This window comes from Aegilops tauschii, chromosome 7, assembly GCF_002575655.3.
Source record: "Aegilops tauschii subsp. strangulata cultivar AL8/78 chromosome 7, Aet v6.0, whole genome shotgun sequence".
Classification (NCBI taxonomy): Eukaryota; Viridiplantae; Streptophyta; class Magnoliopsida; order Poales; family Poaceae; genus Aegilops; species Aegilops tauschii.
Window position 1 is genome coordinate 143,614,661 of NC_053041.3, and position 12,903 is coordinate 143,627,563.

General features: G+C 59.5%; 1 protein-coding gene across 1 annotated transcript; it reads left to right on the forward strand.

Annotated features, from left to right (window-relative positions):
- Positions 1–215: 215 nt before the first annotated feature.
- LOC141026936 (uncharacterized) lies at positions 216–1,174 on the forward strand. The gene is made up of 2 exons (XM_073503821.1): positions 216–479; positions 917–1,174. Exons 1-2 carry the CDS (start codon positions 216–218, stop codon positions 1,172–1,174), a joined length of 522 nt encoding a protein of 173 aa, XP_073359922.1.
- Positions 1,175–12,903: the final 11,729 nt, after the last annotated feature.

Genomic DNA, 12,903 nt, shown 5'->3' on the forward strand with positions numbered 1-12,903 from the left:
GGGACTGCTCCGACCGACCAGGCCACGCCTCAACCCGGCCTGGGACTGCTCCAACCGACCCGGCCGTGCCTCAACCCAGCCCAGGGACTGCTCCAACCGACCCGGCCACGCCTCAACCTGGCCCGGGGACTGCTCCAGCCAGCCCGACCACGCCTCAACCCGGCCCTGGGGCCGCTGAACCCGGCTCTGGGGCTGCCACCCCGGAACCCTTCATGATGGCCGTCCTTGCCGGGGTCACGGCACCATCCTGGGCCCTGCCCATCTCGGAGTTCCTAGAAAACGGGGTCCTTCCCATGTACGAAACCGAAGCCCGTCAAGTGCAGCGTCGGGCGTCCGCCTACAGCATCATCAACAACGAGCTCGTCAAACGCAGCTCTACCGGCGTATTCCAACGCCGCGTCAAGCAGGACAAGGGCATTGAGACCCTCCTCGACATACACCCGGGCGAGTGCGGGCACCACGCCGCCTCGCGGTCCCTGGTGGCCAAGGCTTTCCGCCATGGTTTCTACTGGCCCACGGCCCTCGAAGACGCAGAGTCGCTCGTCCTTAAGTGTGAAGGATGCCAAAGCTTCAGCAAGCGCGGTCACCAGCCGGCGTCAGCACTCCGGACCATTCCGATCGCCTGGCCCTTCGCGGTCTGGGGACTCGACATGGTGGGGCCTTTCAAGACCGCTCGAGGCGGCATGACACATCTGCTGGTGGCAATGGACAAGTTCACCAAGTGGATCGAGGCAAGGCCAATCAAGAAGCTGGACGGCCCGACGGCCTTCCGATTTATCAAGGACATCGCGGTGCGCTATGACATGCCAAACAGCATCATCACGGACAACGGCACCAACTTCTCCAAGGGCGCGCTCGCGTAGTACTGCTCCGTCTCTGGCATCCGCCTCGACCTGGCTTCCATGGCACACTGCAGTCCAATGGCCAGGTCGAGCGAGCCGACGGTCTCATCCTGTCCGGCATCAAGCCGCGACTCATCGAGCCACTTGTCCGGTCACCCGACTGCTGGCTCGACGAGTTACCGGCCGTCCTTTGGAGCCTCTGCACCACGCCAAACAGGTCGACCGGGTTCACCCAGTTCTTCCTCGTCTATAGAGCAGAAGCCGTCATCCCAACCGACGTCGAGTTCGACTCGCCGCGTTTCATGATGTACACAGAAGCCAAAGCAAAATAAGCCCGCGAAGACGGCGTCGACCTGCTCGAAGAGGCACGTCTCCTAGCGCTCAGTCGCTCAGCCATCTACCAGCAAGGCCTGAGGCATTACCACAACAAGAAGATCAAGCCCCTCGCTTTTCGAGTCGGAGACCTCATCCTCCGACTCATCCAAGAGCAGACTGGCCAACACAAGTTGTCCTCCCCATGGGAGGGCCCTTCATCGTCAGCAAGGCCTTACGCGACCGCAACGCGTACAACCTCATCGACGCCCGCAAGTCAAACAAGCGCAAGAGGGATATCGTCGGCGAAGAAACAACCCGACCATGGAACGCGGAGGTCCTCTGTCCGTTTTACAGTTAACCAAGTGCACGTATGTATCACTGCCTTTTGTAACTATCTGAAACTATGGGGTCCCCGAATGATGCTTGGGGCTGCCCTTTCTGCGACCAAGCTATTGTGTCTCCTACATTTGTGCACCACTTTACTATTAAGCCAAACCCGGCCACCGGGTCGACTCGCTCAAACCTGGGGGCTCGGGGGCTGGCCGGTTTGGCCACCCGTCGTTTTTCCTTAAGCAGTTCTAAAACGCGTTGGGTCGCCATAAACCTATCGCTTCGCCCTAAGCCGCAGATCCGGCTCCGGCTGTCAGCTAGCAAGCACATGAGTCCAATGCACCAGCGCACCATGAGCGCTAAGTCAAAAACCGCCGAGTCGCCCAACCCGGTCCCGCCACTATAAATTGCTGCACGACCGGCTGGTCGCCAACCCGGCCTTGCCGGATTGCCGCAAGCCGGCCCTGTGGGTGTTTCGCTCGCGCTCAACATTTTGAAAGACCAAGTATTGAACACTCCTCTCAAAGGCCGAGCCCCTTGTCACGGACCAAAGCCCTGGCCGTCAGACTCGCGGGGGGGGGGGAGCCCAAAGGGGGAGAGTTACAAGAAAACGGCTTTAGAAACGAAAAGCAAAGGCGCCGGCACCCACGAAGTTTCTACACACCGCCGGATCGCTTGACCCGGTCTCACCTTTTCAAGTTGCCGCATGACCGGCTGCTCGCCAACCCGGCCCTGCCGGATTGCCGCCAGCCGGCCCAGTGGGTGTTTCGATCACGCTCGAAGTTTAGAAAGCCGAAGTACTGAACGCTCCTCTCAAAGGTTGAACCCCTTGTCACGGACCAGAGCCTTGGCCGTCAGACTCGCGGGGGGGGGGGGACTCGAAGGGGGAAAGGTTGCAGGAAAACGACTCCAAAAAAGAAAAGCAAAGGCAAAGAAATTCACGCAGCTCATGCATCATAAATTTGAAACAGGCCCAGTGCCAGACTTCATTACACCCAGACAACCCCCAGTGGGTGGGTGGACCTACTACCTAACGGAAATCTATGATAAGTTAAAAATTCAGGCGTCTCCATCGCCGGATCACGTAGCTCCCGGGTCCGCTGAGGTGCCGGTATCTTCCTCCCCAGCGTCTGCATCGCGGTAGAAGCGCGTCTCCTAAGAACTGCCCTCCGGGTCGTCCAGAAGCAGGCCATAGTCATCAGCAGGCATGACTCTGTCGTCTACCGCCCACTCCGGCCGAAACTCGTCGTGGAAGGCGAACCCGGCGATATAGCTGTCCCGAGCAGCAATCCGGCCAGCTTCTGCCTGCAGCTGGCTCTCCGAGCCGGCTCGCTGGCCCATCAGCGCGTCCAGCGACAAGTTCGGATGCCAAGACATCTTGAACCGGAGCGCTATCTCGGCGCCCGCACGGGCGGCGGAGACTCGCCACTCATGGAGCCGCTCCGGACCCGCCTCCAGCCAGCGCGCGAGCCGCGTGAAGCTATTCGGCCCAACGGAACCCGGCCAAAGGGCCGCCGTCATCGCTGCGCCGGCCTCAGAAAGCCGCCCCATTTGTTCGCTCAGAACTCGCAGGCGAGCCTCGGCAGCTGCGATGATCTCCGGGAAGGTCCAGGCCACCGGCGGGTCCGTCCCAGAGCCGACGATCCCTTGCGGGTCAAGCTGGAAGCGGACCGCCTCCACCGCCAGCGGGTGCGTCTCCGGGAAGGCCCCTGCCAAGAAGAAAAGCAAGTCAGAAGAAATTTACTAAGGAAGAAGAGCCGGAGTCCCAACCCGGCAACGACAAAATTCAAAAAAATCACTTACTGGAGCAGGACTCTTCCAGGTGCTGCGCGTCAAGCAACGTACCGCGCCACTCCCAGGCAATAGTGCGATCGCGCTCCTCCAGCGCCTTGTCCAGGTGTGCGACCTTAGCAAGAGCCGCCTTTAGCTCGGCGTCCTTGTCCTCGGCCGCCTTCACGGCCTCTTCATGGAGTCGGGTCTCCCCCTGCCGGGTCTCCTCCGTCGTGGCCACCAGCGCCTTCAGGCGCTCCACCTCGGTCTGGAGTTGCCCCTTGTCGTCGACCAGCTTGCCGTGCTGCTGGTCCGCCTTGGCAAGGGCCCGCTGCGCCTCCACGACCTTGGCGGCCTCCGCCTTAAGACGCCCCACCACGGCCTCGAGGTGGCTCTTGTCGCCCGCCAGCTGCTCCTGCAGTCGGCTGGCTTCGTCGAGCGCCTGTCGGGGTCCCGTCGCCTCCTCCTTCGCCTTCTCCACTTCGGCCCCGAGCCGGCCGACGTCTACGACAAGCCGGTCATAATGAAAACCGGCCCGGATCAGCCGGGTCCTCCAAGACAGCACGTCAGCTGCAGAAGAAAAACTCAGCAATAAACTATTGTTTTTAGATTCGACCCAACTGCTACGCAGTTGGCCCGAATCTCGGGGGCTACACCCAGTGGGTGCGCTAGCGTGCCCCCACTAGAAAAGAGAATGAAGAAGAAGCACCTGCCGCAACGCGGAGCTCCTCCTCCTTGGCGGCAAGCTTCTCCTTGAGACGCCGGTGCGCCTCGAGGAGCCGGTTGAAGATAGTGACTCGGTAGGAGTCCAGTTGCTCTGAGAAACGACGATCAGCGCAAGACAACAAGATAAGATTCGACCAAACTACTACGCAGTTCACCCGAATCTCGAGGGCTACACCCAGTGAGTGCGCTGGTGCACCCCCACGAAGGAGAAAACAATGAAAAAGAAAAGCGGAGCAAATGAGAACTTATGAAGATGGCGCGCTCCAGCTCTTGCGTCGCCTCGACCTCGGCCTGGGCGAAGGCCTGGATCTGGTCCGTTCGTCCCCGCAGGCGGCAGGTCACGGCGGCCATCGCCGCCTCCTCCTGGGTCGGAGGACCGAAGAGGACCTCACCGGTCCCGCTCCGCGCAGGCCGCGGCTCGGCGACCCGGCGCCCGCCGGACCTAAGCACCAGGGCGTGCTCTCCGCCGGCCGCCTCCCCCGAAGCCGGCGCCCTCTCCGGCGCCAATGTTGGCTCAGTGGGCAGAGCGGCTTGAGGCTCCACCACCGCCGGCGCCTCGCTCGCCAGCGCCCGGGACGCCTCCTCTGGCGCCACTCCTGCCACGTCCTCCAAGACGGCGTTGCCGTCGCCCCCATCCCTAAGGACCACAACCTCCCGGTCGAGGTCCATCACATCTGCACGGCTGCCTTGGCCATGCTCCCTGTCCGACGCCGGCACGAAGACCGTCGTCGCCACCACCGTCCCCGCCGGCATCTCCGGCCATGCCGCCTCCTCGCCGGCTCGCGGCCACGCTGTCGCGGCGCTGACCCAGGCCTGGATCGATGCCGCCTCCAGCTCCGCCTCAGCCTGGTTCCGGTCCCGCCAGGCCAGGCCCTCGGCATCGGCCGGGTCCAGACCAAGGTCCGGATGCACTGGTGCCTCCTCGTCTCGGTCGACAGTGCCAGATCGGCTCCTCCGGAACGCGGCGCCCTCGGCAGACGCGGCATCCGCCGCCGCCAGCGCCAGCGAGATCGGCAAACTGAAGCACAAGACAAGAAACAATCACGCCGAATCGAGAGGAGCCACTCAGCAACTCAGCTCAAGCAAAAAGAGTTACTTACCCCGGCACTACCGGAATGGCGTGCCTTTCCGCCCTCTCCTGCGGAGCGTCGCGCCTCCTCTTGGTGGGCGGCCTGGCAACCCCACCCGGGTCCGCCGCGCGCTTCACAGACGGGGCCCGCGGCGGGACGCTGTCCTTCCTATGCGGGCGCCTCGCCGCCGCCCCCCCGGCACGACCCGGCTCCGGCCAAGCCGCCGCCTCCTCAACCCGGCGCCGCTACATCAGCAGCTCACGTCAGCATCCGCAAAGCCATCCCACAACTGGTGACTCAAGCAACACACACAAGACTCACCTACTCGGCGCCCTGCGCCCATGTCGGCGGCCGCCGCCTCCCCTCTGCCATGGGCCTCGGGCTCCTCCGAGGCGACCGGCACCACCTGCGCCCGCGCCCGGTGGTAAGGACGCCGGATGGCATTCAGAAGCACCTCGCGCGTCGCGTCGGGACGAACGAGGCGATAAGCAGCAGCGAAGTACGGGGACCAGGGACTCACCAGCGGTGCCGGGTCCGAACGGCTATACGGGGCCTTCCCGAACTCCTAGTTCACCCTCAAGTTGGCCTTGGAGATGTCATTAACCCGGCGCGCAACTTGGTACGTCGCCAACCGCGTGTTCCCATGCGGTTGGGATCTTGGAGGCCGGTCATCTGACCGATGAGATGACTGCGCTGCTGCAGTGGCAGCACTCGCCGAGAGATAAAGGCGGCGATGAGGTCGGTGCCGGTGAGCCTCTCCCGCTGCTTCATCACCAACACCCGCTCGCAGAGGTTGAGCACCTCCTGCGACGGGCGCTTGGGGTAAAACCCCCAGTTCTGCTTCCCCCACGGCGGCGAGTTGATGAACGGCGGGAGGTTGATGCGGTCCTCGCCGAGGTTGTGGACGTAGAAGAAAGAATTCTGCCATTTCTTGGCAGAATCCTCCAGCGGCACCTTCGGGTGGTCGGCGCCCGACCACTTGGAGATGACGGTTGCCCCGCACTTGGACATCTCCCCGGCCTTCGGCCCCTGCTGCTTCAAGGAGAGGAAGCGCACCCAGAGGTCGATCGAAGGCTCGACCCCCAGGTACCCCTCGCAAAGGGTAACGAAGCCGGATAGCTGCACAATGGCGCCGGCACCAAGATGGTGCGGCTAGATCCCGAAGAACTCTAGAAAGTCGCGGAAGAAGCCGCTCGCGGGAAGCCCAAACTCGCACTTGAAGTGCGGCAGGAAGACCACCCGCTTCGAGCCCTCGGGCCGCGGCTGCCGCTCGCCCTGTGGGAGGCGCACCTCAACCTCCTACGCCCTCGGCAAGAGCCTGGTGTCGTGGAGGTAGGTGATGTCGTCGAGGGTCACGGTGGAACCCATCCACGATCCTGACGGCAGCGCCATCGACTCGAGCGTGGGGAAAGAGGGAGGAGCAGAGGAAGAAGATGGCAAGAAAGCTCTGCTCAAGATTGCGGGCGTCGCGGCTAGCGGTGGTCGTCGGAAGTAGATCGAGGATGAAGAGGCAGGGGCGCGAGCGTGAATGATCTCCGCCGCCCCTTTCGCCCCCAATTTATAAGCCACGGTTTGAAACGTGGGGAAGTGGGATCGTTTGCGCTGCCCCCCCCACTTCCCCACAATAAGTGCGCACGTACACGCGCAGTAACAGTTTGGGGAATAGCAACGACCGACCCCGGGCGCTGCAATAAATCCGCTCGCGCAGGCCAAGGGCGCGCAACGGCGGGCCCCCTCCCTGGCCATCGCCCAGTCCTGTCACGCGCGTGGCCTGTGAGGCCCCTCCGGCTCCCAAGCGCCACGTGGTGACTACGCGAAGCCCGAAAGATTGCCCAAGATTCGTCGAACCCCTCGGTTCCCGCCGCGGGCGGGATGCCGCGATCCGACTTCCGGAAGCCGGCACACAGTGGGTGTTGCCGGACCCGGCGCTTACCAAAACCCGCCTCTGCAAGTGGGGGAAACCGCGAAGGCCCTCCCATCTGAAGACGGCGGACCTTCACAGCTTCGTTGACTACTGTCGGGGGGACAAACCCCAGGCAGGCAGCGGAACCCGGATCGTTTTAAAAACAACGGGGCCAGCACCGCCCCTTGATCCGGCTCGCACTTGGCCGGGTCGCTCGACCCGGCCAGGCCTCGCGAGCCGGCAGGATCAGCAACCCGGCCGGACACCTCGACCCGGCCCCAACAACCAAGCTCAAGACTTCTCCAGCAAGCCAGCACCGCCCCTGGCGTGTTCTCCAAACCCGGCCAAGGGTCAGTGCCCGTCCCATACCGGCCGTATGATGGGACGAGTCTCCACCAACTGATGAGCGAAGCCACAGTTCCCCGCCCATGCCTCTGGTCAGCCGGACGAGGCAACAGTGCCCCCCACCTACTCACTGACCAGGGCTGGCGTGGCAACAGTGCACCAGACGTCACCCATGACGCCAGCAAGCGGTGACCTGACGGAGCACCACTGTGGATCGACTCGACTCGGTCATGCCCTCACGGTCGATAAGACGGCGCACAATAACCCCAGGCGCATGGGGCCCGCGCCCGGAGAACCCGGCGAGGCCTGGTACCCGGCGGGTCCCAGCACCGGGTTCCCTAGACACTAACGACCCGGACCTACGGCCTTGTAACATTACCATTGTATCCCTCGGTGGTTGACCTATAAAACCCCCCAGGAGCCCTCATGCATACGGGCAACTCCTTGGCTCACTCATTCACACAGGCAACGCCACACAGACCTAGCAAGCAACACCCGAGGAGAGGGAGCAGCCTAAGCTTTGGCCCGACCTCCTTCTTCCTCCATACAACTCTAGGAGCAACTCTGTACTGTTACATAAAAACCACACTCAGCAGGACTAGGGGTGTTATCTCTCCGGAGAGCCCTGAACCTGGGTATGTCTTGCGTCCCACGCTCGCTCATGCCGACCTCGCCTCGGCAGCCCACCAGTGCCCTCGAGCCTCCTCCTATCTTTAGCCATCCCATGGCATCTTATGCGCCCACCACGACACAGACGGTTTCATTCTCCATTTTAATGACTCTTTACGAGAACTGCATATGCATCAGAAAGTTATTGTACACCCAATAGTTCCCAAAGTGTTACTTGAGAAAAAAAGCCATCTGTGGATGCAAGAGGTCAATAGTTACAACCTACAAGATACAAAGAAACGAAGGGGGAGAAGGGGCGTACCTTCTAGACTGCAGAGGCGGCGCGGACGGGAGGGGCGCGAAGAGGCGGGTGCCGAGAATCCCCAGCGTCCTCGAAGGAGGCGGGGGCGGTGGTAGAGGCATCGCGTGGCAGCGGGGGAGGTGGCGGTGCATGTTCCTTGGCATCTGCCGCCCGGTTTGGCTTGTAGCAGGGGCGTCGACGGTTGATGGCTCGACGGTGATGCAGATTATGGACAGGGGGCGTCGGGGAGAAGCGGCCTTCGAAATGGTATCAGTGAAAGTGCTGGAAATGCTTCGTTGAAGGAGGTGCGCCCTATAATATTTCTGGGCACTGCTTCATGTTCTTCTTCTTTTTCTTTTCTTTTTATTTTCTTTTTTTTTGCAAAATTCATGCTCATTTGAATGGGTTGTAAAGTTTAGGAATGTGATCTGATATGGCTTCAGTACTTGCTAGCTACATGTCTAATATTTAACACAATTTTTGGTTGTGATGGCACTTAAATGTCGCCCAGAACTCTTAGATGGCATGTATACTGGAATTAATACCAACCATATTACTATGACAAGCAAAATGGTACAATTTTGTGTATTGGACGCTTTTTTCGGGTACCTTTTGCATTTCTTACAAACTGAAATTTCTTGTGAAAAATGATCTAACTATTCAAGGTACAAGAGTATACTAGACTTCACGTACAACCTCATAAATCTATTGTTGGTGCGAATGCCTTTTCTCATGAAAGTGGAATTCATCAGGTGACTAATTTTGCCATTTCTTACTACCATTGTAGTTCCTAGATTGGCTTATTAGTATGGATGGGTTGACATCTTTCGTTTTTATAGCATAGCTCCAGTTTGCTTCATTCTATGAAATAATTCAATTTTGTAATGTTGATTCTAATTTATGACTATACAGTTTACTGCTTAACAATATTTTTGGGAATTTGAATGTTTCTGCCATCTGTTTACATGCATGTGACTGCTAGGAAAACTTAGCTTAACTGTAATGGACATGGGGCAGTCAATTTATTTTTGTGAATGTAGTTAACTTGGTGTCGGGGAAACGAAACCTATGGGAGCACGGGGAATCCCTACTACGGTTGATAGGGCGCGGGGCTGTGGAAAGAGCGGGTTTAGGAAATCAACATGGGGGAATTTTTATCCAGGTTCGGGCCGCAAGCGATGCGTAATACCCTACTCCTACCGGTTTATGTTTATCTGGTGTTCCTGGACTAGCTACAAAGCGTGCAGGGTCCAAAAAGTTTGAATCCTTCCTCAGTACGCCTCGGGCCTCCTTTTATAGTCAAAGGGGTCGCCATAGTGGCACACAGGAGGTGGAAAGTATGTACTATACACAAGTCTATTCCTGGCACCGTAGGACAAAACGCATTTAATGCGCTGCCGATGTGCCATCTGCCTTTATCGGGGACGGCAAGGAAGCTTGTCCCGTCCATCGCTGCTTCGCCTCACTCCGACGTGCGTCCAGGCTGACAAGGCGTGCAGCGTCATGCTGGCTGGCTGGCTGCTGAGCTGGTGCGGTGGCAGAGTCTTCACGAAGATCTGCATGCAACCACGCAGGTGCTTGCTGAGTTGGTTTGGAAGCTGCACGTCGCCATGCAGGCGCCTGCCTAGTTGGCGGGCTGACTGCTGTGTTAGAACGGCGGTGGAGCCTTGGCAGGTTTGGGCCTGGCTGCGGCCCCGCGGATGTCCCCAGCAAGGGTCTTGCCGGGGTCTTGTGAGCGTCCCCGACAAGGGTGGTTTCCGTCTTCCGGTTCTCATCTAGTCCTTGTATGTTCTTGGTCTTCACAAAGATCTGCATGCCACCAAGCCGGCGCCTCCCGAGCCTTGGTTCCAATGTTGTTGGTGGTGTTGGAACTCTCAGGCTCAAGGGTGGCGGCCTCGCTGGTGTTGGGCAAGTTGCCCCGGCAAGGCTCTTGCCGGGGCTGCGTAGGCTGCCCCGGCAAGGCTCTTGCCGGGGAAAGTCCCTTTGCTCCTCGCGCCTCTGGCTTGGCGCTGCTCTGCTTGTATTGTGTCTTCGCTTCCTCTGCCCTGCCGAGTGTGGCTGCAGGCGCGGCTACAACTGCCCGTGCACTAGTAAAGGGTTACAGAAGGCCCCTACTTTTGTACACCGATAGGAGCCCCCGGGCCTGGGCCACACATAAGTGCAGAGCATTGTTGGGGCAGGCCCAGAACGGTGTGCGGGCATGTGTGGCAGAGTCTTTACTACGGTAATTCACCAGTTGCGCTTCCCCACGACTCGCGTTGAATGCATGACATGGGGGGCGTGCGTGGAGCGGTTGCTGCACGCTTGCATCACATCATGGCAGATAGTAAAGAGGCGGCTCGCGCCTTTCCCATAAAAGGAGGAAAACGCAGGGGCGCGGCTCATTTACTAAGTGGACTCGGGTCGTGGCCTTCAAGGGGCCCGCGCCCCACGATCACGGTGTGGAAAGCAATCACTTCACTTGTCTTTTCGATTCTGGCCCGCTCGCCACGTGTCCTCCATGCCCCAAGGAGGGTAGGTGGTGGATGTGGAGGGCACGGGCCTTAATGCCAAGGCAGGAAACCGGGTCATCGCTGATTGGAGCAGCGGGTCGGTCTTGATTCCCTGCGCCCCTACCGGCCGGATTGGTTAAGTGGGGCGGCCGTCCTCAGATCGTGGAGGCCGAGCCCGGCCCCGCCCCTTTATAAGAAGGGGACGGGGACGACATCTTTCAATCCTTCAACATTCATCTCCTTCCATCTTGAATCCTTCCTTCCCTTCGCCATGGTGAGAGGGCGCGCCGACGCTCCAATGGCAGCAACGAGGGCCTCTGGTCGACAACGCGTTCCCCCTCCCCAAGAGCTCGTGGTGGCAGAGCCCGCGTGAGAGGAAGAGGGAGGGGGCGAGGCAGAGGCCGCCGTGGCGCTCGGGGGATAGGAGGATGGGGCGGCGCACCGGCCGCGCCTCCGCTAGCGGCTCTTCCCCCAATGGAGGGCCATGTCGGAGACCAGCCCCGCGAATTCTTCATCAGGCTGAACAAGCCAGTGCATGGTCGCCTCCGTATTCCCACTCCGTTCGCTCGGGAGATGGAGCTCGACCAGCCACAGACCTTGAGGCTGCATATGAGGGGCTGCGGGAATGGCAGCATGCGGGTCGAGGTCGACTTCCCCGTCCCTCACGTCATGTATCTCCGCCGCTGGTGGAAAACCTTCGTCCGTGCCCATAGCCTGTCGGAAGGGCTCGTTCTCCACTTCGCATTGACGAAGAGCGGCCTGCTCTCCGTAAAGGTCTTTGGGCGCTCGGGAACTCTCCTAAGGTGTTGCGTGGAGAGCTCCACCGACGACGAAACCTCCTCCTTGAGCGAGAGTGACGAGGAGGACAGCGACAGGGACGACGAGGGCGTCAAGTGGGAGGACGCCGACTCCCAGTCCGACTGACCGCGTCGCCCTCCTCCCTCGGCCACATGCCCTGCCGAGGATCTTCCTCGTCAAGCTCTCCATTGGCGCGTTCCCCATTGCTTCATTTTTGCCTTCACCTGCCGCACCTGGGAGGAAAGGGGCAAGAACGGAGATCACGGGGCACTTATATTTCTTTTAAATCGTAGGCACTTGCCAAATCTTATCTAGAAAATGTAATCTCCCGAGCCCATGCTTGTGTCTTGTAACCTCTGTTCTTGCATCAGCATGTTAATGAAAAAGTCTAGCCTTGCCGAGAACCTGTGTACGCATATGTTCGTGAAGAGGCAAAACGCCTCCTTAATGTAAATAAACGAGTCGTCCCGGCAAGCTGCCCTGCCGGCGCCCTTTGCGCCTGCCGTAGAATCATATCTGCCGGGTTACAGACAAAGGGTCCAGCCTCCCGTCCACCTCCTTTTAGCAAGGGCTACTACAACCATTCCGACCGAAGCAGCGTTCGGGCCGGAAATGGGAGCACCCGAGTTTTTAAAGAAGAGTGGCGAGGTTTTCAAATGCACAATTCATAGGTTACAAACACGAATGGGCAAGAGGTAAACTTTATCTGTTTGGTTTGTCGGGGATCGCCGTGCCAGGCGGTCTTCTCAACTTCTTGCTGGAGCCGGGTCCTTGGCGGGATCACGCGTCCTTGCCGTGTCTGGAAAGAAGAGAGGGCAAGAGCATGGAACCTCGGTGGTCCACTAACATTTCTTGGAATCAAAAAGTAGTACAGTACCCTGGACAAGCATGCATATACGTATACACATAAACATGGAAATCGACAGGAAACTATAAATACTAAGGGATTCCTTTCCCTGACTGCGCACAGGGTCTGCGCCTGGCTCTGTACATATGGTTACATGCCTTGCCGGCAAGGCTAGTACAAAATGGGGGTCGTCGGGGCTCCCAGCAACCACACCTTAGGGGTAAAACTTGCGAAGATGTTCGATATTCCAGGAATTGCTCACCGAATGCCATCTTCGGTCTCCAGGCGGACTGCGCCGGGCCTGGTGACTCATATTACCCGATAAGGGCCTGCCCACTTCGGCGTCAACTTGCTTGAATTCTTCGCGGATTGAATCTGCCGAAGAACAAGGTCGCCTTCCTCTAGGCTTCGGGCGTGAACCTTGCGGCTATGATAGAGGCAATCTTCCTCATGGAGCGTCGCATCCTCTTGGCGCAACTGCTCTTGCTCAAGCTCATCATAAGCGAGCACTCGAGGTGACCCGTATAGGAGTTCTGTGGGGAGAACTGCTTCTGC

Excerpts from the sequence above, each read along its gene's own strand:
- LOC141026936 (XM_073503821.1), top strand. The coding sequence starts at position 216 with ATGGCCGTCCTTGCCGGGGTCACGGCACCATCCTGGGCCCTGCCCATC. Across the intron at positions 480-916 it reads ACGCCGCCTCGCGGTCCCTG|TCCAATGGCCAGGTCGAGCG; the intron begins GTGGCCAAGGCT and ends GGCACACTGCAG.